The following is a 26568-nucleotide window of genomic DNA, read 5'->3' as shown; positions in this document are numbered from 1 at the left end:
CACTCTGCAATGGAGACACATCCAAACCTTTGGACTTTCTTTTGCAAGCAAAGTGCAGCTCTGCCTCTTCATAGGTGCCTGGATTGTGGCTTTTTTGTGTATCTGAGCACAACCATGGCTTCAGGGAGTCAAGAGGTTGGAATAAGCTAGTTGAAGGTGTTCACACTGGGGGAAAATGCACACTTAAGTTTTTGTTGGTGCTGATGTGGTTTCGTTTTTTGTTTTACAAACAAACTTGATTTTCCTGGTGTATATATTTTATATTTAACAAAGGGTTTTGCCACTGTAAATGAGACTTCTGCCTCAGCCTCTTTCTTCTTAACAAAGTCATCCTTAATTGTGACTATGAGTCTGCAGCTGGAGTTCAGGTACTTCTGAGCTGGAAATGTAACTCCAATTGCTTCACTGTGCAGTAAAAAAATTGTGGCTTCACACAACAAATTCCTGACTATTGTGGTTCTCATATTTTCTAGACTGATTGTAACATAAAGGGTGTGGCCTTTTGCAACCCCTCCATCTATCCTTACAACAGTCTTTCAAGGCAGTCATTGCTGTTTCTATTATTTGGGCAGCACAGGATCATGGCTGAGAGATAATGAGGTTCTGTCAGCCATGATATTGCCCAAATATTTTCAAGCATGCCTGCATGATCCCCAAAATGGAACATATTATGTAGCAAATAAGATGCTATTCAGATGATGCTGTATTAAAGCAGCCTGCTCAAGACATTTCTTTATGAAAGCTGCTTTGCAAGGGCTTGTTAATGTATTATTTTACAAGCACATGCAAACAAAGTGCTGAATGTGAAAGCGCTCTGTCTCTCTGTACACAACTAAGTGCCACACTGCATCAAAAGAGCGAAGGATCCACTGACTTGCTAAATGTCACAGAATGTCTACATGGCTTAAGGTGTGTCTGTTCTAGAGGGCCAGCTGACATCGTAGGTTTAGCAGTGTGAAGCTACTCAAATGTCAGGCTTATTCCTGCAGACTTTTATCTGTGATAAGCACAGAGTGACTGAAGGGTGTCTTGTGCCCCTTCCTTTGGGGTTGCAAGAAGATGCAAGGATCAAATAAGGAATTAGGAGCATCAATTTTGGTTTAAACTTCTGGATAGACAAGAAAACTAAAGGGGGAGGTCTGCTATACTTACAGGTATCTGCTGAGCAAAATAAGTTGCTTTTAAGCCTGCAGTGGAATTAAGAACCAATACTGTATATGAACAAAGGTTTAAATAAAGACCATCTTTTTCTAGGAAGCCTCTCATGTATTGCAGTCTCCTGCCTTTGAAGCTCTATAAAAGGGCAAGATCTGAATTATTCCTACCAATTGGTGTTTTTTTACTTTGTCCACCAAAGCTAACAGCTTGACAACAGGAAGCTAGCTTTCTGAGAGCTGCAAGAAGGCTCTTTCAAGGAGATAATTTACATCTTGGTCATGGGCCACTGGCACACTGATACAGAAAGGACAGTCCGCTTGCCACAAATGTCCCAGAGCAAAAACAAGAAAAGGGTTCCTTGTAGCAAGAGAGCTGATTCCCAGTTACTGTACCTCCTTGCAAGCACTGAAAGAATCCACAATACCCAACAAGGCCCTCTTCAAAAGGATTCCTTTTATTTTCATGTGAAACTTAGCTGCATACTTCTGGCCTGGTTAAGTCGTCAATCCCAGAGTTGTCCAACCCCCCCCCCCCCCCAAGCTCGCCCTGCATAGCACACCCAGAAATTGCAACTACCTTTCCCCTGGAATGGTTTAGAGAGATTCCCTTCCCTTCAGGGCCTTGAGACAGATTCAGTTAAGAGTGACGATTAAATAAAGTCAGGCAAAACTTGCAACTGGTACATTTGGAGGGGCTGCCCCCCCCGGAAGCTGAGCAAAGATTAGCCCTGCAGCTGGTCTGAGGCACCTGAAAGCCCAGGGATGTGTCTGCCAACCAACACAAGGCAGCCTTCCCCAGCCTGTGCCCTCCAAATGTTTTGGATGACCCCTCCCATTATCCAAAGCATCCCACAGCTCTGCTGGCTAGCCCCCCTACCCCCCCCCCCCGGAGTTGTACTGCCAAATAGTTGGAAGGCACTGCCTTGGCAAAGGCTGCTGCTCCAAGGGATTTCCTGTGGGGTGGCTTCACATTTGCTTCCCTCCTGCCAGTTTCTGAAACAAAGTTTGAAGGAGGCGGAGTCAGCTCACCTCTTCACTTGCTACCCAGCCCCTCTGTGCCTCTGGAGAGGAGGAGGTGGTAGCACTGCTGCCTCACACTGACCCCCTCAGCCCCAGCCCCTGTGCTTATTGCTAGCCAAGGCCACAGGGTCTGCAGGCAACAGAAGCGCAGGCAAAATTTACTCCTATGCTGCTCCTATTCCCCATGACACCTGCTTTAAGAACTGTACTAATCTTAAAACAGACAAAAATGCACTTTCTAGAAGAAAGGGAGATAATATGCACTATAAGGAGGCTGAGGCTCCAATACTTTGGCCACCTCATGAGAAGAGAAGAATCATTGGAAAAGACCCTGATGTTGGGAAAGATGGAGGGCACTAGGAGAAGGGGACGACAGAGGACAAGATGGTTGGACAGTGTTCTCGAAGCTATGAACATGAGTTTGACCAAACTGCGGGAGGCAGTGCAAGACAGGAGTGCCTGGCGTGCTCTGGTTGGTCCATAGGGTCATGAAGAGTCAGACACGACTAAACGACTAAACAACAAATAAGGAGGCAACACGACTTTCCCTTTTGGTCAAGAGAACCTGCTTTACAGCAGTCCCTTTCTCCCTTTTACTATAGGGAATTGGGTCCTGAGCCAAGTTTCCCTCAATTCCTTTTTTTCCTTTTTTTAAAAAACCCCCAAGCACTCCTATACACACAAAGACCCTTATAAAGCACCTGTGTGGGACAGGAGGTCTTGTCCCCACTGGAGAAGGAAACAGCTGGGGTTGAGATAGCGTTAAAGGGTGAAAGGAAATGGAGCCTTCTGCCTAGAGCATCCTTCCCCACACCTGGAGGGGGCTAGGTTAAGGTAAGGATGCTCATGGCACTGTCCCTAACAGACAGTGGCTGCTGTTCGCTGGATTCAAAGACAACCTGAAGAACTTGCTGCATCTTTGACCGGCAATGAGATGATGCTCACACAGACCTTCCTCAAACAGGGCAAGTTCCCTGCAGTGCTGGACACAGGCCAGAAAAAAGTTGAAGGCAGCCCAAGGAGTTCGTCTTTTAAGTCCAAAGTTCAGAGCACACAAAAGGAGAATGAAGCTTGAGAGGTGGGGATGGCTCCTGTAGATCTGCCGCAAATTGTCCCCACAAAGGACATTTGTAGCCTGGCGCAAGGTGCAGCCAGCCCTGGGCAGCTGAACCTGTGTGCTTCTCAGCAATGAGAAAGGATTAGGATTCCTTTTGCTTTGAGAGAGAGAGAGGGTTGCAGGAGCTGCCGCCTGCCTGCCTGCCTGCCTATTTGTCAAGGAGGGAGCGCTGGAGAGCTCGCTGCAGCTCTGCCTCCTCCTCCTCCTCCCAACGCCGCTCCAGGTCCTGCTGCTCACGAACGGAAAGCTCCATGGCCAGGCGCAGGTCCCGATCGAAACTGGAAGATTCCTGCAGAGGGGCTGCAGCCTTGCCGTTAGCCAAAAAGCTTTTCTGCAAAGCCCTGGGGGGGGGGAGAGGAAGAGAGATGGAGGGAAACACTTTGATTCACTTTGCTCTTTGATTCAGGTCCTGCTTGCTGGTTTCCCATAGGCATCTGGTTGGCCACCCTGAGGACAGGATACCGGACTAGATGGGCCCCCTTGGCTTGATCCAGCAGGCGCTTCTGATGTTCATAAAAGTCTCCCACCCACAAACAGAAGAGTCAGCCAGGCAGAAGATGCTGCAGAAGCGACACAGAAAAGGAGTGACGACAGGCTCAGCCTGAATGAAGACCATAATGCAAGTGAGCTGGGGAACACCTGGAGCCCTCCAGCTGTTGCTGGGAATCCAACTCCCATCAGATCCAGTCAGGACAACTAGTGGTCAGGGATGATGGGAGCTGGAGTTTAATAGCAGATCCCTCCGGTTCCTCCTCCCTGCTCTACAGTGAACCCAGGATGGGGCTCCGCTTCCTAGCACCTGGCAATGAGTAACTCCTCATGTTTAGCAAGAAGGAACATTACCTTTGATACTGAAGGTTGAGGTCCTGTGAGTAAGAGACAACCCCATTCAAGTCCGGTTCCAAAGTCTCCTGAGAAAGATACCAGAGCAGTTAATACCAGTGACAATTTGAGACAGACATTCACACATCATGTAGTGCTGGGCTGGTGCTAGGGGTTTAATACCATTGATATCTTTTCTAGCCCATTTTTCTATTGGAGGCATTAAAGTGACTTAAAAAACTCAGAACAATCCAATCTAAAAAACGAAACACAGCAAGATGCCATAATAGTAAAACACTAGCATTAAACTAGCATGTTAATTCAGAAGCTAAACAATCCTTAAAAGTAGCAACATTAGACATGAAAGCCTCAATGGTTTTGTTGTGTTTTTCCTTAAGTCTCCAGTGGTTGCCCAAAATGGAGATCTAATGCTGCCCTCTGCTTAGTGGCAGAGGACATATTTGGCATGCAGAGGGTTCTGGGTTCGATCCCTGACACCGCAGACAGGAGACCTGACTGAAACCCTGCAGAGCTGCTACCAGTCAGTGTAGGCCAGTGGCCCACCAGATACTGTTGAACGCCAGGTCCCATCATCCACTGCTAGCATGGTCAATGGGAGTGGTGGTCCTGCAGCATCTAGAGGCCCACAGGTTCTCCATCTCCAGTAGAGACAAAAACCAGGGGCCTCAGTATAAAGCAGCTTCTTGAGTTCTTTTTGACATGCATTGTTGCATTCCCAGGACGCAACAGACTCCCTCAGAAAGTGGTGGACTCTCCTTCCTTGGAGGTTGGGGAACATGGTTCAGATGCATTGTCTGAAGATCCCATTTGCCAGATCCCCTGGCCTTCCCTGTGCTCTGATTATTTCAATGGCACAAGAATCCTCCCATTATGCTGCTGTCCCAACTCCGCCTCCTCAGGTGGCCCCTTCTGCAGCGTGAGAAAAGAGCAGGGGCAAAGCTCAGCAAGGCCGCCCAAGCTCATTAGAAGTTGGCCAGGGGTGTGGGGTAAGGGAATGGGGAAAGATCCCTGAGCAAGAGGGGCTCACTCTGTTCTGGCCAGACTCCATCAGGCTCTGCTGGATAGCAAACTGCATGATCTCGTTGTCTTCGTCCTGCACCCGGACATTCCTGCCATCATCCTGAATGTGGTAGGATTTAGGGATCTCAAAGACGGACTGGTCGACCACAAAGGTGGAGGCTGGAGTAGCCATGTGGGGGGGGGGGGAAAGGACACCAAGCATTAATCCCAGGGATTGGCAGAGACCCCATAAAGCAGAAAGCAGAGGTGTAGCAGGATTATTACATCTGGCTTGCTGGTTTAAGGATGTATTACTCTCTTAGGGTGAAAAATGGTTTAGCCCAAGGCTGAAGACTCTGATGGTGGGCTCACAGCTCAGGCGGAGCACCTGCTTGACACAAAGGATGCCCCAGGGTCAGTCCTGGGTGTCCCCCATTAAAAGGATACGGACTAACATGCCACAGGCTCTGCTCCTCCTCCAACCCTGGATGGAATCAGCCCTGGTTGCCCTGGTGGATGGCCTGTGTGGATCGCTCAGTGACCTTTAATACCGCTGACTGCGGCATCTTCCTGGATAGCCTCTGTGGGATGGATATCAAGGGGAATGGATGACTGCAGAAGGTGCAAAAACACTGGAGGAGTGCTCTTCAACTCCTTGGCACCTGCGCTGTGGCGCTCCACAGAGCACTATTTAGTCTTCACTGCTATCCAGTATCTATATGAAGCTCTTGGGAATGGCCATTAGGAGTTTGGGAGCAAGGCACCATCAGTATGCAAAGCTCCAGGGCTCTGGACATATCTTGAACAAAAAATAGGGAAAGCAAAGCAGGGAACACCTTTTCACCTCTATCATGGCAACCAGGTGGACATACAATGTTGTCCACTGCTCCATTCAACAGCAGTGCAGAATCAAATAATAGGGCCACTAACTGGTCTATCCAGTGGTACACCCCATGAGAAATCACAGACTTCCGCAACATGGTAGCTCTCCAGATGTTGCTGGACTCTTGCCATCTCTGACTGCTGGCCATATTGGTTGAGGCTGATGGAAGGTGGAGTTTGCAACCAGTTTGTGAAGGATGCGTTATTGTGTTGAGCATTTTAATTTGCTGTGCAGTGAACATAGCGCGGGTTCCAGAAACACCTCGAGGACAACACATTGGGGAAGATGGCACTATCTATCCCTTTGCTGCACAATGCTTTGGGAGATGATCTCAGGTGAAAAGTGGGTTTTAAATATATAAAAATGAAGGAGATATCTTGCATAATTCAGCCTGTGTGAAGGCGCAACCAGGAGCCAAGAGGTCCACACATTTTGTCCACTTAAATCTGACTGCCATAGAGTCTCCAGAGGAGCATCCCAATCTGGAAAGCAAAGGGTTCCTCTTACTTGAGTTCCTCCCTCAAACCCTGGAGCAGCTCTCTCACCAGACGGCTGCTGTGCCCCCTCTGAAGCCTGGGGAGACGCCTCTTCTGCTGTACTGCAGCCGTTCACATTCCCAAAAGTAATGCGAGCATTCAGGATGTGGAACAATGGGATCTCTGCAGTTTGGGGGAAGGGAAGAGGAACAGGAGAGGTTGAGCAAGGTCACCAGTTATCCTCATCACCAGAGTTTGCTTTGAAGCACCATTCAAGGGGAGAGGGGGTTGATTTCTTGAATGTGGTGGCAGGGTGGAGGGCAGGAAGAGGGAACCCCCAACACAAAAAGGGCCATACCGATTTTAACTGGAAATCCAGGAGGAAAGTCCAAAGTGATGAAGTCTTTGAGTCGAGCAAAATGTGCACTTGTTCTGGCCATCAGGTCCACAATGGGGGTGACCTGCTCCACAAGGGAGAGGGGAAACTGTTCAGACATCCACAAGTTGGCTTTAAACCTGCCAGAGATGAAAGTGTCATGAACACATCTGCCCCAAGTAGAGAAATACAGCATGAGTCAGTAAGCAGTCCTCCACCCCCTCTCTTGTTGTTGGGGCGCATCTCAGATGCCACAATGCCAATAGGCCTCGAGTTGTTGGGCTACCAAGAGACAATATCGTTGCATCACAAGGTTAGCCACCCACCCTGTAGTACTGGAAATGGTGTGGCTATCCTGGCATGATCCTGTGATCGTGTGGAGGCAGAGATCCAGAACTTCCGTGTCAGCCTATTGCCGCAACCTACACTGTCTAGGGGCTAGAGTGCCAGATTCAGCAGAGATTAGAGGGGCAGAGGCCTTAGGGCCCCTCACGGGGGAAGGACAATTGCCCTCCCCATACAAGGCTTATAGAGATGTGTTTTGTGAGAAAGAAGCGGACAGACTAACCCCCCCCCCAATAGGCCTTATGACTGCAAAATCAGCTTGTCGGGGGCTCAGCTACCCAACAGCCAGCTGTACTCCCTGACAGAGGTGGAGTTGGCAGTATGAAAGGAATTTATGGAGGAGAATTTGGCACGCAGCTTCCATCCAAAGCCCCAGGGGGCGCCCCGTGGTGACGTGGGAGGAACCCAGAACCAAGAAAGACTTGCAACGATTCCTGGGTTTCACTGCTGGTACCCCAACAAACTCAAACCAAGAGGGAGGAGGAGGAGGGGGTGGAAGAAGAAGACGAGAGCGAGGCAGAGTGGGGGCTCAAAACAGAGGGAAACCCTCAAGAGGAAGGGAAAGTGGAAGAGAGTGACTGGTGGGAAGGTCTTTGCAGCGACCCTTGGAAGGAGGGGGAACAAGAGGAGGAGGAGGAGGAGAATCATAGGGGAGAGGATGGTGTCATGAACACATCTGCCCCAAGTAGAGAAATACAGCATGAGTTAGTCAAAAGTCCTCCACCCCTTTCTCTGACACAGAATGGAATGTTGATAAGGAGCTAGCAGAGAGTGGGAAGGTGAGAAGTCAGCTCGCTCAAGACACGCAAGCAGACTTGGAAAGCAGGCGGCATAGCATTTCCTCACCAGAAGAGGAGGCAATTAATAATCTGAGCCCAAGGAGTTGCCGTATGGGAAAGGTATTAGACAGGAAGCAAACCTGGAAGCGTAAGGGTCATAGGTTCAGGATATTCTGCAGAACCAGGAAGCATTCTTCAGAAGGGTCAACTGATTCATAAGCCACGGACGTTTGGTTAGACATCCAAGGCTAATTGTTTTGCAATAAATCTTCAAACTAATTATGACTTGCGTGCTGTGTTATCAAGATGGCAGCCTGGGCTCTTGACAGAAAGTGTGTGCGTGTGAAGACACTCTGCTCCACTAGAGGGACAGCAGTGGGCAAAATTCACCCAGTGCCTCCTGCACAAGCCCCACCATAGCAAACCAGGGGCAGGGCAGAGCTGCCACTCACGTTCAGGTGGCGCTTGTGCTAAGAGCCTTCCAGAAGGATTACGCCTTGTGTTGATGGGTGAGAGCCCCATCTGCAACCCTGGTGTTCATCAGCACAGTCACTGCACCAGGATTAGGAAGGCTGGCATAGAGACTGGATGGATCGAACCAGAATCTCTCCCACCCAGGTTCCTGGATATGCATCTCTTAAGCTCATCTCAAAGAGGGGGAAATGCCAAGCCACCCTCTTGACTCAAGCCTTGACAAAAGCAAGCATCACTAATGCTTCTGCACCGGGGGAAATGACATCCTTACAAAAAGCAAGCAAGATGTTGGGCTTCTAACGGAGGCCCCCCTGCAGAGTGCATCAGTTTTATGGAAGAGCATCCAGCCATGTGAGTCTGAAGTGATACCCACTAAGCACTTGGGCTGCTCTGTCTGTGAAAACTACACCTAGGCAGGAATTGTGGATCTTGCCCATATGCTCATGGTCTCCAGTCAGAGATGACCAAGCTGCAGTCGGTGGAGGATTTATCAAATAAAAGGTGCTGTGGCTTGAGTTACCCTGGAACACTTCTCTGACTCCCAGGTTCCTGTGGACCATGCTGTGAAGGGCTCTCTCACTGAATGGGTGCTGGGGGTCAGCGCAGGCTCCAATCAAGTGCTGTGAGGCTGCTCCAGCAGCAACTCATGGTCCAGCAGTGAGTGGGCCTGACTTCTGTGGGGAGCATCTGTTCCTCCAGAGGGAAATAGAGTGCAGGATTTGCAAGCTGGGGTGCAAGAGAAAGGGAGGGGTAACTGAATCAAAGATAACAGGACGTTCAACAGGGTAGTAGCTTTACTTCTGAGTCCGGATGGTCACTTCTTTGGGTCTCCCGATGTCTCTGTCTTTCAGGTCAAACTGAGGGTTGAAATATTCCTCAGGAGTGATGGCTGTAGGGTTGTTGGTTGTGGCGTATTCTGTTGTGAGGTCCTGGGGGAAAGAGAAGAGCACAAGGTGGGTGACCAGCAAGGCCTGGCATTGAACATCCAGGTGGCAGGAACTCTTGGCTATCTGCCCAGGTTGCCCCAAAAGCCAATGGTGTCCCCAAAACAGAAGCCCAGGAGGTCAGCTGCAGTGGCCAAGGCTTCCCAACTCAGCAGGTCAGCTGCTCAGAGGGAGAGAGGGGGGGGATTTGGCCTCAAAGTGAGTTGGCTTGTCAGGCAAAAACAGAGGGCAGGATCGGTGCAGGAAAACGTGACGGTATCTGAAGGAAGACAGTCAGTGGGTGTGCAGTGGCTCGTGTTGGACTAGGACTCGGGAGACCGGGGTTCAAATCCTCAGACCAGTCACTCATCCTCAGCTTCACCTACCTCACAGGGCTGTTGTGAGGAGAAAATGAGGAGAACCATGGAAGAAAGGTGGAATATAAATGAAATAAAGTGCTGACCTTTCACCAGAGGACTTCCAACATTTATTTGCTTTACATTTATACAAATTTATATTTTGAGGAGTCGAAGGCAGAACATCTTGGGCGGACGGTCCCCTTGCTTACTCTGAATAGTCAGGCGTGGGGGGACCGCCAGCCTTGAGGTCAAATGAGGCCTGCCAGACGCCTGCCTTCTGCCCTACATGGCTTGGCCCAAAGGGGTCTTCCAATGCAAAGCCCTCAGCTTGCAAGTGCAGGTCAGGCTCTCAGCTGATCAGCATCTTCAAATGAGGCTTCTCCTTTGAACTTTGGCAGGCGTTAACCACCTAACACAATGATGTCATTATGACACCAGCTGATTGACATACAGGTGGTCCTGCCCACCTATCAAAGTTAAGGAGCTGGTATGTTGCTGGGATCCCTTTCTCCACCCCTGGCCTAACTGTGAGAAAATAACACAAGCTGCTGGGAGGGAGCTCAGGCCAACTCCTGCTTTTAAGTCCATGTTTATTATTTATTTTTCAATCAGCAACATACTGTGCTGTTTTATTCTTGCATTTTTTAATGCTAGCCAGTTAAGGAACCAGGAGGTTGAAACCTGGGACAGTGAGTAAATAAGAGAGGAGGAGTCCTCTTTTGCTGAAGAGTTCAGCCTCAAAATACATTTTGCTCCTATCTCTGTGGTATAAAAACAGGAGTTCCTTGGCTGTTGCAGAAAAAATGACACAAACTTCATGTGTCCAGAAGGGGTAAAGGATCTAGAACACTTCTAGGCTGCCTAGTGGGACTTCTCCTCATGTTTCAAACACAGATGCACAAACCTCTTCTCCTGGACGACATCATGAAATACAAAATTCTCTCATAAGAAATTTGTTTTGTATTAAATTCGCAGCATGAACCCTACTTTGCTCCTTTACTTTTATTCATTTTCCTTTGTTTTTCTTTATGTATTTTCAAATGTACTGTTAGTTTTCCAGTAAAAGACTTAAAACCATAAAAAACCAAAAAAAAAACCCAAATGCATTTTGCTCACCTGTTGTGCCCCGTACTCATGCTCAATGGTTCCCAAAAAGGATTCAAAGGGGTTTCTGTCAGCTGGAGGAAGCACAACAGCAGGGTTATCTCGGTCAGCCCCCCATGTCATGCTAAAACCTTCCCACTGAGAAGCATGAACAAGGCTGGCCTTCCAAAGGGACTCTCCCCACAGCCCCAATGCAAGAGCTGGAGGCGCCCCCATTGGATCTCCTGGATCTACTCCTGGAGGGCAGGACTGGAAAATGGAGAGGAATCCCACATTCTTTCCAGTGTGCAAGAATCACGGGGAAATGACTCTCCCCCTGCCTTAAATATGCACAATAAACTGGTTTGTGATGGAATCTAACACAGTTCATGGACGCCGTAACAAATGATTCTGTCACTTTGTAACACATGACTTGAGCTGAAGAGCCACTTCTTGTGACAGCGCTGGCAGCTCAATAAATCTTGGGTGCGAATTGGGTCTTAACGCAGCCATTGTCAACCTGGTGCCCTCCACACTTTTTGGATTTGACAGGCATGCTGACTGGGGCTGGTGGAAGCTGTAGCCCCAAACAACTGGAGGGCTCCAAGTTGGCAAAGCCTGCCTTAAGGGATCCAAAATAAAATGTCAGGAAGTAAGGGGCAAAATTGACAGTTGCAATTCTTCAAAACAGCCAGCAACAGATTGCCTCCACCATTTGTGCGAGGCTGGTAAGAATATAAGAAAATACGAAGAGCCTGCTGGATCTGGACAGTGGCTCACCTGGTCAGGCATCCTGTTGTCACAAGGGCCAACCAGATGCCACTAAGATTTGAGCACAAGAGCCCTCTCCCCTCCTGTGATTTCCAGCAACTGCTATGGAGAACCACTGCGACCTCCGACTGTGGAGGCTGAGACAGACATGGTGGCTGGTAGCCATTCCAACCCTCCTCCTCCTCCATGAATTTGTCTAATCCTCTTTTACAGCCATGCAAGGTGACCATCAGTGCCTCCTGTGGGAGGGAGTTCCGTAGTTTAACTATGCACTGTGTGAAGGAGGACTTTCTTTTCTCTGTCCTGAATCTTCCATCCTGAATCACTGACGTCCCCGAGTTCTAGTGTTAGGAGACAGGCAGAAATAAATTTCTCTATCCACTTTCTGCATGCCATGCATACTTTATAAACTCTTGACTCGCCTTTTCTCTAAGCTAAGAAGTCCCAAATGTTGCAGTCTTTCCTCCTAGGGCAGGCATCCCCAAACTTTGGCCCTCCAGATGTTTTGGACTACAATTCCCATCTTCCCCGACTACTGGTCCTGTTAGCTAGGGATCATGGGAGTTGTAGGCCAAAACATCTGGAGGGCCGCAGTTTGGGGATGCCTGTCCTAGGGGAATTGCTCCATCCTCTTAATCATTTGGGTGGCCCTTTTCTAAACCATTTACAACTCAAAATATCCTTAGAGGATACCCACGCTGTTCTGACTTCCAGCTCACCCCAAAGCCGCATGAAACAGCAGCAGGCCCTGCTTAAAACAGAGCCCCCAAACAGACCAGCTGCTCTTCCCATAGTCCTCTCAGCCTCCTGAATTAGAGAGCAACAGCAGCATGCCTGTGAACACATTTCATTTTGCAGGGGACTGAATTTTGGCCAAGCTGTCACCAAGGAATTGGGTCGTAATGTCTGGGCTCAGAATCAAAGATGCCTTGCCTGCTGGAGGGTGTTCAACCTCGGCCCTCTCCTCCCACACGACCAAATTACCTTTGTATCTCCTCTTCTCTTCTTCTGTCAAGTGCTCTGTTCTGATCTTGGTCACAATATTCACATTGTTGGCCGTATAGACCTTGAGGGAAATGAGGAGAGAGAGATGTAGAGAGCCCAGCTAGTTCTGGAAGCCCCCATAGAAGTGGCTATGGGGTAACTGGCAAGGAGGGTCCCAACCTGGACTCATCCTACCCCAGTTCCCAACACAAAGGTGCCAAAGCACCACCTGCTGGCCAGCTAAAGCATCTCACTAGGGATCCTCTTGTGGAAGGCTCTCCCCAGGCAAGCTCACCTGGTGCCTTCCTTACATAAAGCATTTCTCTTCCCCATGGCCTTTGGCTTATTAAACCACCTGTGGCCTGTTAAACTCTGAGGGGGAGTATTCTTTTTGTTTGCTACTGTGTGATGCATTTTTGTGTTTTTATATACATAGTAAACTGCCCTGTGATCCACAGTATAGAAATTTTAACAACAACAACAACACCTCAATATACGGTATAATATGCACAGTAAACTCTTTGGAGGGTACAGCTAGCCTGTGTTATTTGGAGTTTCTGTAATTCTGGTGGGGGGGGGAGGAAAACCTGACGCAAAACCTCCACAGCCGTACCAAAGGCCCGCTGCGTCCTTTGAAAGCAGCAGGCCAAAACACCTCTCATTAAGTTCTCAAGCGGAACTTCATAGTGAAAGAGGAACACTTGATGCCTCTCAGAGACATCCCATCATCAAAACCACCTAAGAGCATAACAGCCCTGCTGGGTCAGGCCATCCAGTGCAGCCTCCTGTTCTCACAGTGGCCAACCAGGTGCCTCAAGGGGAAGCCCACAGGGCAGGACACAAGCACAAGAGCCCCCTCCCTCCCTCCCCTCCTGTGGCTTCCAGCAACTGGCATTCAGAGGCACTTACTGCCTCCAACTGAACATCGTCATTGATAGCCTTCTCCTTCGAGAACTTGTCCAATCTTCTTAGAGCCCCTTGACACAGAGGCTACATTTCTCTGGAATGTAGCCTAAAGCTGCCAATGGGCATTTCTTCTTAAAGCCACTGAAACTGGTCCCAGGGAGTTCCAGAGGCTCATTCACCCTGTCTTTTGTTTGTCATGAGCACACTGCCAATCCATGTTTTTGTCAGATAGTTGCACATCCTTACACTGTGAGACAATGAAGCCCATTATTTGCTGTTTGCTTTTCCCAGGCCATCTGAGGCCTTGTGAACCTCATTCTTCCGAATCAGAAGCAAAGGTTTTCAGGCTGCATGCACTTTTCATCAGGTGTCAAGTCCTCATAGCTGCAAATTGAAGCTCTGTGGAAGGGGGAGATTTGTGGGCAATGCCTGGAGAAATCTTAAAATGCTGAGCAAGGCTCCTAGCTGTCAGGGAAAAGGGACATCAGTACAAGAGTAACAACTGACCTTTGCATCATAATCGCTCACCAATTCGCTCTTCTCAGTTTTCCAGACCCAGAAGCCAGATGTATTTCTGCAAGAGACAGGAAGCTATCAAAGAATCTGTGCTTCTGCCTTTACAAACTGGCTGTTGGAAGTGCAACAGCAAGGACCATTCGGTTTGTAACTCAAGAACTGACTGTTAGTGTTAACTAGCCAGGTGGAGGTGTTGCATGATGCTTGCTAAGGTAGCATGTACATGGAGGAGAACCATGGACTTGTGGGAGCCTTAGGAGAAAAAGCAGCATATAAATGTGACAGATAGATAGATAGATAGATAGATCGATAGATCGATAGATAGATACATTCACTACCCACCTCTTTAAGGAAAGAACCAGGAAGGGACTCAAACTCCCACCAGCCCCCCACCCCACCCCCATGCACCTAGGGGAGCCCATTACCACTCCATGGTGGCCTTGGCATAGTTTCTTAGCAGAACGAGAGAGAGAGAGAGAGAGAGACAGAGAAAGAAGAAGAGGGGAAGGCTTACTCCACCTCCTCCAAGGCTTTGGATATGGGGAGAGACAGGGGTTGGGAGGTCTGGATGCCTCCCCTCCCTGTGCCAGACTCTGTGCCAGGGCTATGTGAAATCTAGGGCAGGGGTAGCCAACCAGGCAGCCTTACTTACAGTGGTGCCATTGCAGTTCAAAATGTCTGGAGGGCACCAGGCTGGGCAAGGCTGCTTGGGGAACAGCTGTTGGAGACCCAAACTTGAACCTTGTCCCGCAAGACCAGTGCCTGTCCCTCCCTCCCTCCAGCTGCCAAAGGGCAAAGGAGAACCTGAGTGCTCTGGCCTCCTCCTCCTCCTCCTCCTCACCTTTCAAAGGCAATGTTCCTCGTGTCCAGGCAAGTGCTGATGATGGGAGAGGTGAGCCGCCTCTCCACCTCCTTGGTCTTCGGGGTCACGGAGTCCAAGGTCAGGCGCTTGATTTGCTGGGTGATCTCAAAGCGCTCCGTGGCAACCACCTTCTCATCGTGGTTCACCTCAATCAGCTCTGCCCAGTTCCCAGTATCTGGAGAGAGGAGGAAGACGCTTTTATGGGCTCCTGGCCAGCACATGCACACATAGGCCCTTACTTGGGAGTAAGAGAGTGATCTTTATTCGGGCAAGTAACAGGACAGGCTCAGCAACAGACAGAGGGCTCAGTAGTCACAACTGAGGAGTTCAGGTGCAGAGCAAAAAAGTTGAAAACTGGCCAAAAGAGACAGAGAAGTTCCTGTGAGTTCCCTCGCCCACCTGACAAGCTTTTAGGGACAAAGTGTGGCCTGCTCACTCACTTACCTTGTGGGGATATCAGGATTGATATCCATTGGGGCAGAGCAGGCTGCTCCCAAGTGTGAAGGCAGCGCCTGGTTTTTAAACTGATTGCTGGGTTTAAAATGGCATAAGGTCGATGTTTTCCTTTATACTTTTAGATTATTTTTTCAACAAAATAATATAACTGTGCATCACTTTGAGTGTGTCTTTTTTTGGCAGAGAGCCAGTGTGAGATGGAGGTTAGGGTGTCTGACTAGGCCCTGGGACAAGCCAGGGTTCAAATTCCCTCTCAGCCATGAAGCTCTCTGTGTGAATTTGGGCCATTCCTTGCCTCTCAGACTAATCTACCTCACAGGGTTGTTGTGGGGATTAAATGAGGAAGGGGAGAATCATGTACACCACCTTAAGCTCCTTGGAGGAAAAGGTGGCATATAAATGGGTCAGGGGACCTTCCTACAGGGAAGCTCCCCCCCTTGCTGACCAGTACTTTGCCCAGTTAGAGCAGCAGCAGTGGGTCAGGTGAGGGGAATCAGGAAGTCAGCGGGACGGGGGTGTCAGGGCTCAGCGATGTTGGAGAGCCCTTGCGCCGCCTGGACCAAGAGGTGGAGGGGAACAGGCAGCCCCTTCTGGCGCCCGAATTAAGGCGTGCCACCAAACGTAAGGTCAGGAGGAGGCGTTTCGGGGTGCCCAAACTCTTATGCTGGTCCCACAGCTGGAAATGTCCACTCCCGGACTCTGCGAGTGACTGAGAGGTCATGTTTTCTGCTATCTCTGCACTGTAAATACTATGCACAATAAAACTCTTAAAGACAGAGCAGACTTGGGCATCTTTACTCAAGAGTAGCCACAACAACACCCTTACAAAATGCAACAAATAAATCTATGTATATAAAAATGTAGGCATTGCGCGGACAGAGGTCACAGCCTTTCTCCATAACCACTGAACCAAATTGCATCAAATTAGGACAAAGCGTACCTTGCCCATCAGTGAGGGATCTGGCATAATTTCCCCCCAAAAAGCTGAAGCATTGCAAGGTACCTTCTGCTCACTCCTCTGTAGGCCAATAACAATAACCAAGGACAGTGATAGCCAACAATGGGTGCCCAAAGGATAGTAAAGGCCTAATGAGGTCAGGTGACTAATGGAGCAAACTGCTTCTGAATTTTGCAGAGTCCTTCTTCAAGTGGAGTGGAAAGACCATTTCCTGGGCTTTGTAAACAAACAAAGGCAAAGGTTTTCAGTTAGGCCTTTGTGCTTTACTGAGCAAGAGGCACCACCTGGGTGTCAGTCCAGAAATGCATGTTGCACTCTTAGCCTTGGCAAAGAAAACCCCAAACATTATCAAGGAGGCCATGTACTCCACCTCTACCTGCCCCACTGTAGAGAGGCTCTCTTCCTGCACAACTCACAGCACAATCCTAACTCTGTTTACTCAGGAGTAAGCCCTATTGAACTCAGTGGGGTTGTTAGGATTGCAGCCTTACTTTTTGCCTCTGACAGACTGCTGGGATCACTGCTGGCCGTGCCTCTGACTGATGGAAATGCCCCCCCACCTCTTGCCCCCCAGGGCCCTGCAACCGTTCCCTGCAAGCCCTGTCTTACCTTCTTCCCCCCTGAAGATCAGACTGCGCTTCCCTCGTTCCCAGCTCATGTTCTCAAATCCCAGCAGTGTGATGTCAACTCGCAGCTTTGCACCGCTCTTCCAGATGCGGCAAACATCGCTGGGGCAAACTCTGGAAACCAGCGGAACTGTTGGTGGTTGGAGAAAGAGAAAAGAAAAGCACCTTTTGCAAAAGAAGACACAAATGCCCAAGGTCCCCTGTGAGGTCAAACCCGTGGCCCACAGAGTCTGGCCTTCTGCTTCCAGGACTGGCCTCCTGGAGAGTCCCAGGAATCCCATCTGCAGCACAAGAAGGTGCTGTCCTAGCAGGCTATCACAATGGACCCATCCTCCATGAACTTGTCTAATCCATTAGTGTATTGTTTCTTGGGGGGGGTGTCAATGGGTTGTTTTTATTTTGATTATCTATTTTGTGGTTCTATATTTTGATTTTATTCCGTGAACCGCCTTGAGACCTCCAGGTATAGGGCAGTATATAAATTCAATGAAGAAGGAGAAGGAGAAGGAGAACAGCAGCAGCAGCAGCAACAACAACAACAACAGCAACAACAGAGGAGGAATGCATGCAGGGGAGCACAGCTCCAGGGCTTTTCTCCAAACCACCACAGTAACTGGCAAGTGAATGTGGCAATAATCAGGCTTTTGAGTCTGTTTGCAACAGATTAACATGCACAAGTCAGAAAGAGAGGGAAATAATAAAGTAGCGGGCAGATACTTCTTTCTTCCTGGGTTTCCTGCTGCATGTTAGCAATTGAATTAGTGACTCTTCTTTATTTGCACTTCTAATTCAAAAACTAAAGAGGCTATATTTTATTGGCTTGAACATATCTCGTTAAAGCTCAATGTGTTTTGCAAGTTGAGCCTATAGTCAGAAGCTAGCATCTCTAAGTTCAGTGGGAGCTGACTCCTAGGAAGCCCCGCATTGTGCCGAGCCTAATAATTAGGGCATTAAGCTATGTACTGGGAGAGCAAGGCTTCAGGAACACCATGACGAGCTACTGCATGTCAAAATTTACCACTATACCACTGCATGTAACCCAGTAGCTAGCTGTCTTACAGCAGCCAATTCCAAATAATAAATCTGCATTTTGCAAAGACTTTTCAGTCCAGGATCTCCTGCCTATCAGTTTCATTGGAGGACCCGACCCCATGTTCTAATATTACAAGGGAGGAGAATCTCTCAGCACCACCCATGAACTCACAAACCTCTGACAGGCCCCTTTCCAATCATGCTTTTCCCTAAACTTGGTGGCATTAGGCGGGTAGGCGGGCAGGTGAGGACCCTGCAGTCCCTCCAGATGCTGCTGGACTCCCAACTCCCACCAGCAGCAGCCAGGAGAATAGGAGCTGTAGCCCAACAGGGTCTGCAGAGCAGCAGGTTCCTCATCCCTGATACAGCCTTTCCTTGTAGGGAAGATGCTCTCATCTCTTGTGGTTCACTATCTAGCATGTGTACTCAGGTTAAACACGGACCCTTTGGGGGCTCTTAGGGAGTTTTGGCAGGACAGACACATAGACATAGTGCAACATAACTAAAAACAAGACCCAGTGTCCCATTGCAAGCAAGTCCCAGTAAGAGTGAGCTGAACACAAAAGGAAATACACAGCCTCAAAGAAAAGAGAAGGAAGTTTAATTCAAACGTACCCCAACTGGTGAATTCCCATTTCATTTCCACATAAAAATCTGGTGTCTGTTGGAGGAGGGAAAAGAGCACAGTTGGTTGTGTGATTCGGACTGGGGTAGGGCCTATGAAATCCAATGCCTTACTTTAAAATGAAATGAATACAATATTGCACAAATTGCATGGAACTTGCAGCCTGCAGTGCCTCATGATGAAGAAGTGGCCATGTCATTAAGTGGTTTCATAAAGAGAACTTGGTCAAGACACAGATGAACAGCAGGTGGTTGGCTGTTCTAGGTTCTCTTTAAGCTCTTACCGCTGGCTGATCTTTGAGGCTTGCAAAGATCCCTGCAATTTGAAGCTTCAACAATCAGCCAATAGGTGAGGCTTCAAAGCGCTTTCACCAGCCATGACTTTATAAGACCCACAACTGATCTCATATATCGTAGCAGGTGGGTATGGCTTGGCCCACGGGAGGGCCCAGTAAGGCCAGTGACCAGAGGTTCTCCACTGCTGTTGCATTAAGGCACCTGCTGTTCTTTTCACTGTGTTAATCCAATGACTGCAACACCTCACTGCAAAACTTTCAGCACAATGTTATGCACATCTACTCAGAAGTCAGTCTCTCAGCCATCTGCATTAAGCAGCAGTCTAAAACACTCATACCATTGAGGTTTCAACCCTGCATGCACTTATTGCAAGCATGCTCAACTAAAGAATGGATAACTTCCCCCCAGGGTTTTCTCAGAAATTTTACATTTCTCGTCTATAACTGAGCTGAGGCCTGTCTATAGCTTTTAAAATGAAGGTTATGGAATTAAAAAGAACCGGCAAGCTAAATAGCGAGAGGATACATCATTCATTCACGCCTCTCCATTTACCTCGTTGAATTTTTGGAGCAATTCTGGGACTCCACCAAGAGTGGTGGAAGTCTGGTGGTAATCCCTATGTTGAAGGATCATGTGGACCATCTCAGGATCCCCTGTGCTGACAGCTTCATGCAAGACTGGAGAAAAGACAAACAGAGGGAAGCTGAGGGAGAGGGAAAGGGATTCATATCATGCTGGATACTTGCAACTAGTGATGCAGTTCAAACAAGAACATGAACTTTCACTCCTGCTTTTCTGGAACTTTCTTAGCTCCCTGAAAAGCCACCCTCAGAAGCTCCAGGGCCTGCCTACACCTTCTGCTGAAAGCATAGAAACATCTATGACTGGGCGTATAAGACGACTCCCAACTTTTCCAGTTAAAATATAGAGTTTGGGATATACTCACCATACAAGAAATACGACCCGGCGTATAAGACGACCCCTGACTTTTTAGAAGATTTTCCTGGGTTAAAAAGTAGTCTTATATGCAGGAATATACAGTAGGCCTAGAATAGGCATGTTTTAGCCTGGTCAGATCTACTTTTCCTTTTGTTACTAGAGTCCCAAAATCTACCAAACAGAGTCACGTGCAAAAGACGTGACGCTGGAATGACAGAGCAGAGTGCCTCTAAGCTGTTTTCAGTACCAGAACTGAACTGGAGCTCATAATCCTGCCCTACAAAAGTTCACTCCTGCTTAACTCAAGCATTATTTGTTTCAAAAGTCTAATTTAAAGGGTGGTGGGAACTGTGTTGTTGGTGCCCTATTTAAACAAGTGGGAATTGGAATTTTTTGCCCAGGAATCCAAGTCGGTGGTTCCTTAAAACACCAAATCAATGAGTGATCGACTAGTTAGTAGACCAACATCTTTACCTTCTGCCCAACCCTGATCTAGGCCCTACCTGACGTTCTTCCTCTGTTCTCCCTTTTGCAGCAAACATGCCTTACTGCAACCCCTTACCTGTCCATCCCTGTGCATTTTCTTTGGTGACATCTGCTTTATGCTGCAGGAGGACTCTGACAGACTCGATGTATCCCAAAGAAACAGCAAGATGCAATGCGGTCCGGCCACGGGGATCCCGCTGGTCCACATCCTGCTAAAAAGCCAATAGGCAGACCTCTTCTAAGGCATCTGCTATAGTCAACACAAGTCATCAAGGATGTACAAAACTAAACATGAAAGCTGACCATGTTTCATGGAGTCTATGCTGACAGCTTCAACGCTGCTGGTGTTGCTTATTTCAGGCAACACATAGGCAGGCAAGCTTAAAATGAGACAGCAATCCCAAGAGAAATCAAACTGATCATCCTTTATATAGAGATAAGTAAAACACCCTATGCAATGAAATTATGTAGAGACATGGGATAAATTCCGGTCTCAAACTGCAGCTCATGTGGGGCAGCCCACCAGCGGTCTGTGAAACAGACAGATTTTGCCTCCTTCAATGTTTTGCAATTAAGCATAAAACATTTTTCTCTTGGTAGGTTCCACCAGCATCCAACTCAAGCAGCAGTCTCATACTGAATCAGATAATTGGTCCCTTCAACACAATATTGTTTACTGCAACCTTCGTCAACCTCGTGCTCTCAAGATATTCTGGATACAACTCCCCTCTGCCTTAGGGCCATTTTGGACTGCAATTCTCATCAGCCACAGCAAGAATGGCAGGAGGCATCTGGGTAAGTGACAGGCTGGGGAAGGCTGGTCTACCCAAGAGTGGTGGCAGCTCTCCCAGATGGCAGCCAGCCTTCCTAGGCGAGATCATTTGGCTGGAGATGCTGAGCCCTGAACCTGGGGCATTTGGTGGGCAGAGCTCCACCCCTCTCCACCCCTGAGCCTGGAGCTCCCCTGCAATAATCATGAAAGCACTTGTGGGAAGAGGTTCCTCCTTCCTATTTCAAACTGGAGCTCCACAAGAACTGTGTCAGCAAGTTCCTCCAGGCTCTGACTTACAATTTCCCAGCTCTTTGTGAGTCTGTGGGTGGGCTTTGGGAGCGAACGGGGAAGCCTAGTCTGCTGGGACTTTATCTCACTGTCTTGCCTCCCCTCTTCACCAGCCCTGATTTCTCCTACAGGAGGGGTGAAGTATCCATTGCTGGGCTCCAACTCCCATCATCCTTGACCATGGATTGGCTATGCCAGCTGGGAGGTGGGAGTCCAACAACCCACAGGTAAGCAGCGTTCTTCAACTCTGGGTCTCCACATGCTGTTGAATGACAAAACCCACCACCCACAGCCAACAGCCTATGGTCAGGGATGGTAGGAGTTGTGGTCCAACAACATCTGGGGACCCAAGGCTGAAGAACACTGCAGGATCCTCTCCCACTGGGTATCCTGCAGGATGAGGCCTATCCTGCACAAGTGCTGGTCCAATTGGGTGAGGCCATCTTCTCTCCAGCACTTGCTCTCCAGCACTCCAGACACTCACATTCTTGTGTGCATGTCCTAAGAGGCCTGGGACTGAGAGGGACTTCTGTGTACAAAGTCTATGTCCTCCCACTGTGTTATTCCCTCTCTTGCCCCCCCCAAAAAGCTGGTGATGTGAGCTTTTTCCCCCTCTCTGAAAAGAAGAATCTGGCCTCTGATTTTCTGTACCAGGAATTGCTGTCATCCTATTCAGCTATGAGAGGATGCTATGGCAAAATGCCTGCTGATGCATATACCAGGCAATAACCTTTACAAAGCAAACTTTGTAAAATGACTGGTGATGTTATGGAAACAGATGGTCACTGGGATTGGACCCCGACTCGGGGGACGGACACACACACACACACACACACACACACACACACACACGACAATGAGCGCTCTTGACAGACCACTACAAAATGCAAACCACACAAGGCAGAGAAAGAATCACTAGCATGCAAACAGCAACACACACTCTCGCCTTACCTAGGTCTTTCACTACTAGCTTTAGAAATCTGAAACAGAAGAGCATCTATAACTAAGGGGCAAAAGTAAAAATCAACAGTGAGGCAAAGAGGAAAGGACATGATCATTTTCAGTACTGCTGGTGGGAGTTCTATTGTGTGCTCAGTGCTGTACACAGCACTGCTTAGGGCAGCTTTCCCCAACCTGATGCCCTCCAGATGTTTTAGATTGCCACACCCAGTGGTCCCAGCCAGCCATGTTCCCATCACACCACACATCAGTTCGTGCTGGTTGGGGCTAATGGGAGCTGTAGTCTGAATTTTCTGGAGACACTAGGTTGGCAATAGTGAGTTTAGGGCCATGTGGGCCAACACACACAAACACACAAGTTACACTGAAGTTGTAAAGTTAGGCCCAACAACAGATAACCAGGTTTTTCATTGGCTAATGTCCTGCCTTTTGGATTATTTAGCAATTAAGATTCAACCTATCTGCAGATCACCAAAACCTCACCAGCAATAAAATTGTATCCCTGCTGACTGCAGATGGGCTAACCTGTGTGAACATGCATAAGGCTGCAGGGAAGATATCAAAGGATCCTGAGTTCGGTTCTGGCCATACATAGAATATTTAAGCTTAACTGATAAACAAATCTTCTTTAAATCACAGTTTCAGGCACAATCCCTATGCACACTTTTGTGGGAATCACCCCACCTGATTAATTTAGTGAAATTTAGTTCCACAGTAAAAGGACTGCTAGTCCTTGTAAGGAGGAAAGACCGTATGTGATATTTTCCTTACCATTCCGAATTTCAGCTACACACCAGGATCTCTAAGTGACAATTGGCACCTGCTGCCAATTGCAAGTTCCTTGGGGAAGGGGCCTGAGGTTTTGGCTGTATGTGTGTGTACGGAGACACACAATAACCACAACCGCAATAACAGATATATTTAAAACCAAGTTTAGCATTATGGGCCTAAGGGGTTATGGAGCAGATTGGTCTATCTGGACACAGCAGTCCGCAAATTCCCAACTCAGCTCTAAGCCTGAGGGAAGCTCCCCCTGCCTAACACTGTGCAGAAATCACTTCCCCTGACTGGGCAGAGAAGGAAGTGAACAAATTGGCCAACTTCTCCAAAAAGAAATCAGGCTTTTTGGAGGGGTGGAGAACAGCAATTCTCTGTTTTACCAACAAAAGTAAAGAGTGGTTCAGCTTAGCAAAGTCCCAGGTTTCCCTTGTTGTGGTCTCCTTCCACCTAGGCTAGTTTCAGCTGCAACAAGCAAGCATGCTCATCCTCCTAGTGGCCTTGCTTCTTAGCCCCACTTGGACAGTTCCCAACATTTCCCAGACACCAACAACACTGTTTGTGGGCCACCTGTAAGCTTCAGTTAGAAGCCAGCAGCTGTCTTAAGAAAACCAGGCTGTTGTACAGTTGCTTTGGAGAACAGCCAGCATAGCAAGAAAAGAACGGGCGGCAAAGTAGATGGAGCAGGGGGAACATAACCAGAGTGCTCTGGGTTTAAATCCCCCCCCCCATCATGATGCTCACCAGGTGACCTTGGACCAGTCACTCAGCCCAGCCTCTCTCACAGGGGATGAATGCTCCTTAGAGGAAATGCAGGAAAAAACACTTCCTGCTGTGATGCCCAAGTGAAAGAGAAAAACAAGGAAGATGCTCCCTTTAGAAAACTCCTTCTGCCTCAATGTATCAGCTGCAGAGCCCTAGACATCAAACACATCATTGCACTGCAGAAAAATTCATAATAGATTCTCCTACTACTGTACTTCCTATGCCCCTTCTCATAACTCATTCTTTCCTAAGAAGCTTTAGCTGTTGATGACTTCTCTCATCCCTTTTCCTTTTATATATCTACCTATAGACCTGGACAGAGGCAGAGTTTCTATTTGGCCTCTCTGCTCTTATTTTGTATATCACAGGGATTAATTCTTCCAAATCAGATTCATTCCCCCTCCCACTCATTTAAGGAGCCCTCAGCAGCACAGCCTGAGAATAAAGCATACTTTGTGCAGGTTTTAATTGCCCTTGCTTTTTCGCAGGTCTCCGGTTGGCCTGACAAATCTGGTTTCTCTTTCCCGTAACTCCACATTTTTTTAAAAAAGGAAACAACCTGCAGTACCTAAAAATAGTATGTAATTGCTATAAGGCTTTTAGAAAACCTGCAAGCCCAGAAATAACTAGTGCAGTCTTCACCATCCTGGTGCCCACCAGATGTTTTGGACAACTCCCATCATCCCCAACTAGCAAGTGGTAGTCCAAAAGGGATGGAGGGCACCAGGTTGGAGAAGAATGAATTAGGATATGGAGGAGTCCACTGTAGGACCCCCGTTCTCCACCACCCTAAAAGCTTTGCTCTACTGAAAACATGGGTACACCCCCTGCCGTAATGAATGTGTCCACCAACCCCTCTTGAGCCCCTCCAGCACTGAGCCAACAGACAGAGCGGTGGCTCCAAAGAAGACATGAGTCCACTTGAGATTGGGGGCCACTTGCCCTCTCGCTGGCCCTCTCTCAGCCTAGTCTCCCTCACAGGGTTGTCATGAGGATACATGGGATGTTCTCATGCACATCCTACTGAAGCTCTTGGGAAGAAAGAAAAGACACAAAGGTGATCCACAGGTGCAACTGCTCAGGATCCGCACAAACACCTGTGGAAGGCTTAAGAGCCCAGATATACCCTCTAACACCACATGCCGCGCCCCCCCCCAAATTCGTCTTTTTTTACCTTGTTCTTTAATGCTTCTTCCAGCTTCTGGAAGTCATTATTCCAGACTAAGCCGTGCAAAGGGAACTTGCTGTCGGCGTCCCTCGAAGAGCTCATCCTGGGCCGAAGGGCCCTTCTCCCCCACCCCACGTCACGGCCCGGGGGGGGGGGCAGAACGCCTTTACACAGGCTAGCCCACTCCTCTCAGGTCATGCCCTCCGCTGCCCCCAATGCAGGGTGGGAGCACCTTTCCACCCCCCACGGTTGGGGCTGCCTCCCCCACCCCACCAGTACCCCCCAACCCTCCTGCCCAGCGAAGCCCCTCACCCCTCTCGGAATCTGAGGGAGGTCCTCGTCAGCCCCCCGCTTTCGGGCTCCCCCTAACCTTTCACCCCCACCCCACCGCTCCTCCTCCTTCCTCGCCCCCCGCCAGGCCGACCCGCCCGGCCCCGCGCCCGCCCGCCCGCCAGGAAGGAGGCCCCGGGAGGAGGAGGAGGGAACCGTGGCCCCCTCCCCTCGCGGAACGGCCTTCGGAGGCGGTGCCGTGAGAGGGGATCGCTTAGGGCAACAATCGCCTTCCCTCGTCGGCTCCCTTGAAGCCGCGGGCGCCATGCTGAGTGCGGGCAAAAGTGTCAGCCCCGTCCCCGATACACACACGTTGCGCTGGCCGCCATGATGTCTGAGGGCGCCCCACAGTCTCCGCGTACTCCGGCGGCCATCTTGGAAGACGGCAACTGGTATTCTCTCTCCCTCCCTGCTTCGCTCGCGCTTCCCTTCGACCACCATGGTGACTAAGGGCGCCGTTGCCCCCGACGTAGATCGGCGGCCATGTTTGGAGAGGGCGACCTATTAGCGTTGTCTGCTCCGCAAAAAATCAAACTCCGCCATTTTGAGAGAGGGCAAGCACCATGTTAGGTAAGGGCAGCTTCTCCCGTCTTCTGGGACGCGCCCACTTAAAGGTCCCCCTCCCCGGAACAGCCGAACTGGAGAGAAACTTTCGTCGAGGCTTTTTATTATTATAGAACTGTGGAATTGGAAGGGACCCCTGATGGTCATCTAGTCCAGCCCCTTGCCGTGCAGGAATCAAAGCTACGGCATCCTTGACAGATGGGCACCCAACCTCTGTTTGAATACTTCCAGTGAAGGAGAGTCCACCACCTTCCCAGGGCGTCCATTCCACTGCCAAACGGCTCTTGCCGTCAGAAAGTTCTTTATGAGGTTTAATCAGAATTTCCTTTCTTACCATTTGAATCCATTGGTTTGGGTCCTACTCTGCGAAGCAGGAGAAACAAAAGCTCACTCCACCCTCTGGATGTCTGGCCTCTCCCCTCCCCCCTCCTGTATGTCTGGCCATCCTGTCCCCTCGCAGTCAGTCTCCTCTTTGCAGGCTCAACATCCCTAACTCCATCAACTGCTCCTCAGAAGGCTTGGCCTTGGATCACCTTGGCTGTCCTCTGCACACCTTCCAGCTTGACAATATCTGTGGATATTGGGAGTCCCAGGTGGGATCTGACCAACCCAGATGTCTGGCCAAAGGCTGCTTGCTTTGGGTTCCCCACCTC

At 49.1% G+C, this 26568-nt stretch overlaps 1 protein-coding gene across 5 annotated transcripts; it reads right to left on the bottom strand.

Annotated features, from left to right (window-relative positions):
- Positions 1 to 464: 464 nt before the first annotated feature.
- ANKRD13A (ankyrin repeat domain 13A) lies at positions 465 to 25391 on the bottom strand. Of its 5 annotated transcripts, XM_035135167.2 has the most exons (16): positions 25028 to 25169; positions 22303 to 22331; positions 20368 to 20503; positions 19419 to 19543; positions 18561 to 18606; positions 16897 to 17043; positions 14853 to 15048; positions 14003 to 14069; positions 12590 to 12671; positions 10868 to 10929; positions 9268 to 9398; positions 6854 to 7011; positions 6565 to 6678; positions 5165 to 5316; positions 4138 to 4205; positions 465 to 3635 (listed from the first exon to the last, which is right to left on the bottom strand). In XM_035135167.2, the coding sequence occupies exons 4-16, from the start codon at positions 19506 to 19508 to the stop codon at positions 3443 to 3445; spliced, it is 1506 nt and encodes a 501-aa protein (XP_034991058.1). In that variant the 5' UTR covers positions 19509 to 19543; positions 20368 to 20503; positions 22303 to 22331; positions 25028 to 25169; the 3' UTR covers positions 465 to 3442. The 5 variants fall into 5 exon arrangements, with proteins under 5 accessions (XP_034991058.1, XP_034991056.1, XP_034991055.1 ...); XM_035135165.2 differs by lacking the exon at positions 22303 to 22331 and having other exon boundaries at positions 20368 to 20500; positions 25028 to 25390; XM_035135164.2 differs by lacking the exon at positions 22303 to 22331 and having other exon boundaries at positions 25028 to 25389.
- Between the last annotated feature and the right edge of the window lie 1177 nt (positions 25392 to 26568).

This window comes from Zootoca vivipara, chromosome 13 (genome assembly GCF_963506605.1).
Source record: "Zootoca vivipara chromosome 13, rZooViv1.1, whole genome shotgun sequence".
In the NCBI taxonomy this organism is placed as follows: domain Eukaryota; kingdom Metazoa; phylum Chordata; class Lepidosauria; order Squamata; family Lacertidae; genus Zootoca; species Zootoca vivipara.
This window is presented reverse-complemented; position numbering and strand designations above follow the sequence as displayed.

Coding starts and splice junctions, on each gene's coding strand:
- ANKRD13A (XM_035135164.2), bottom strand. CDS start 25,123: ATGAGCTCTTCGAGGGACGCCGACAGCAAGTTCCCTTTGCACGGCTTA. Junction 17,044..18,560: donor ATGGGAATTCACCAGTTGGG/GTACGTTTGAAT, acceptor AACCACCAACAG/TTCCGCTGGTTTCCAGAGTT. Junction 6,679..6,853: donor TGGATTTCCAGTTAAAATCG/GTATGGCCCTTT, acceptor CCCAAACTGCAG/AGATCCCATTGTTCCACATC.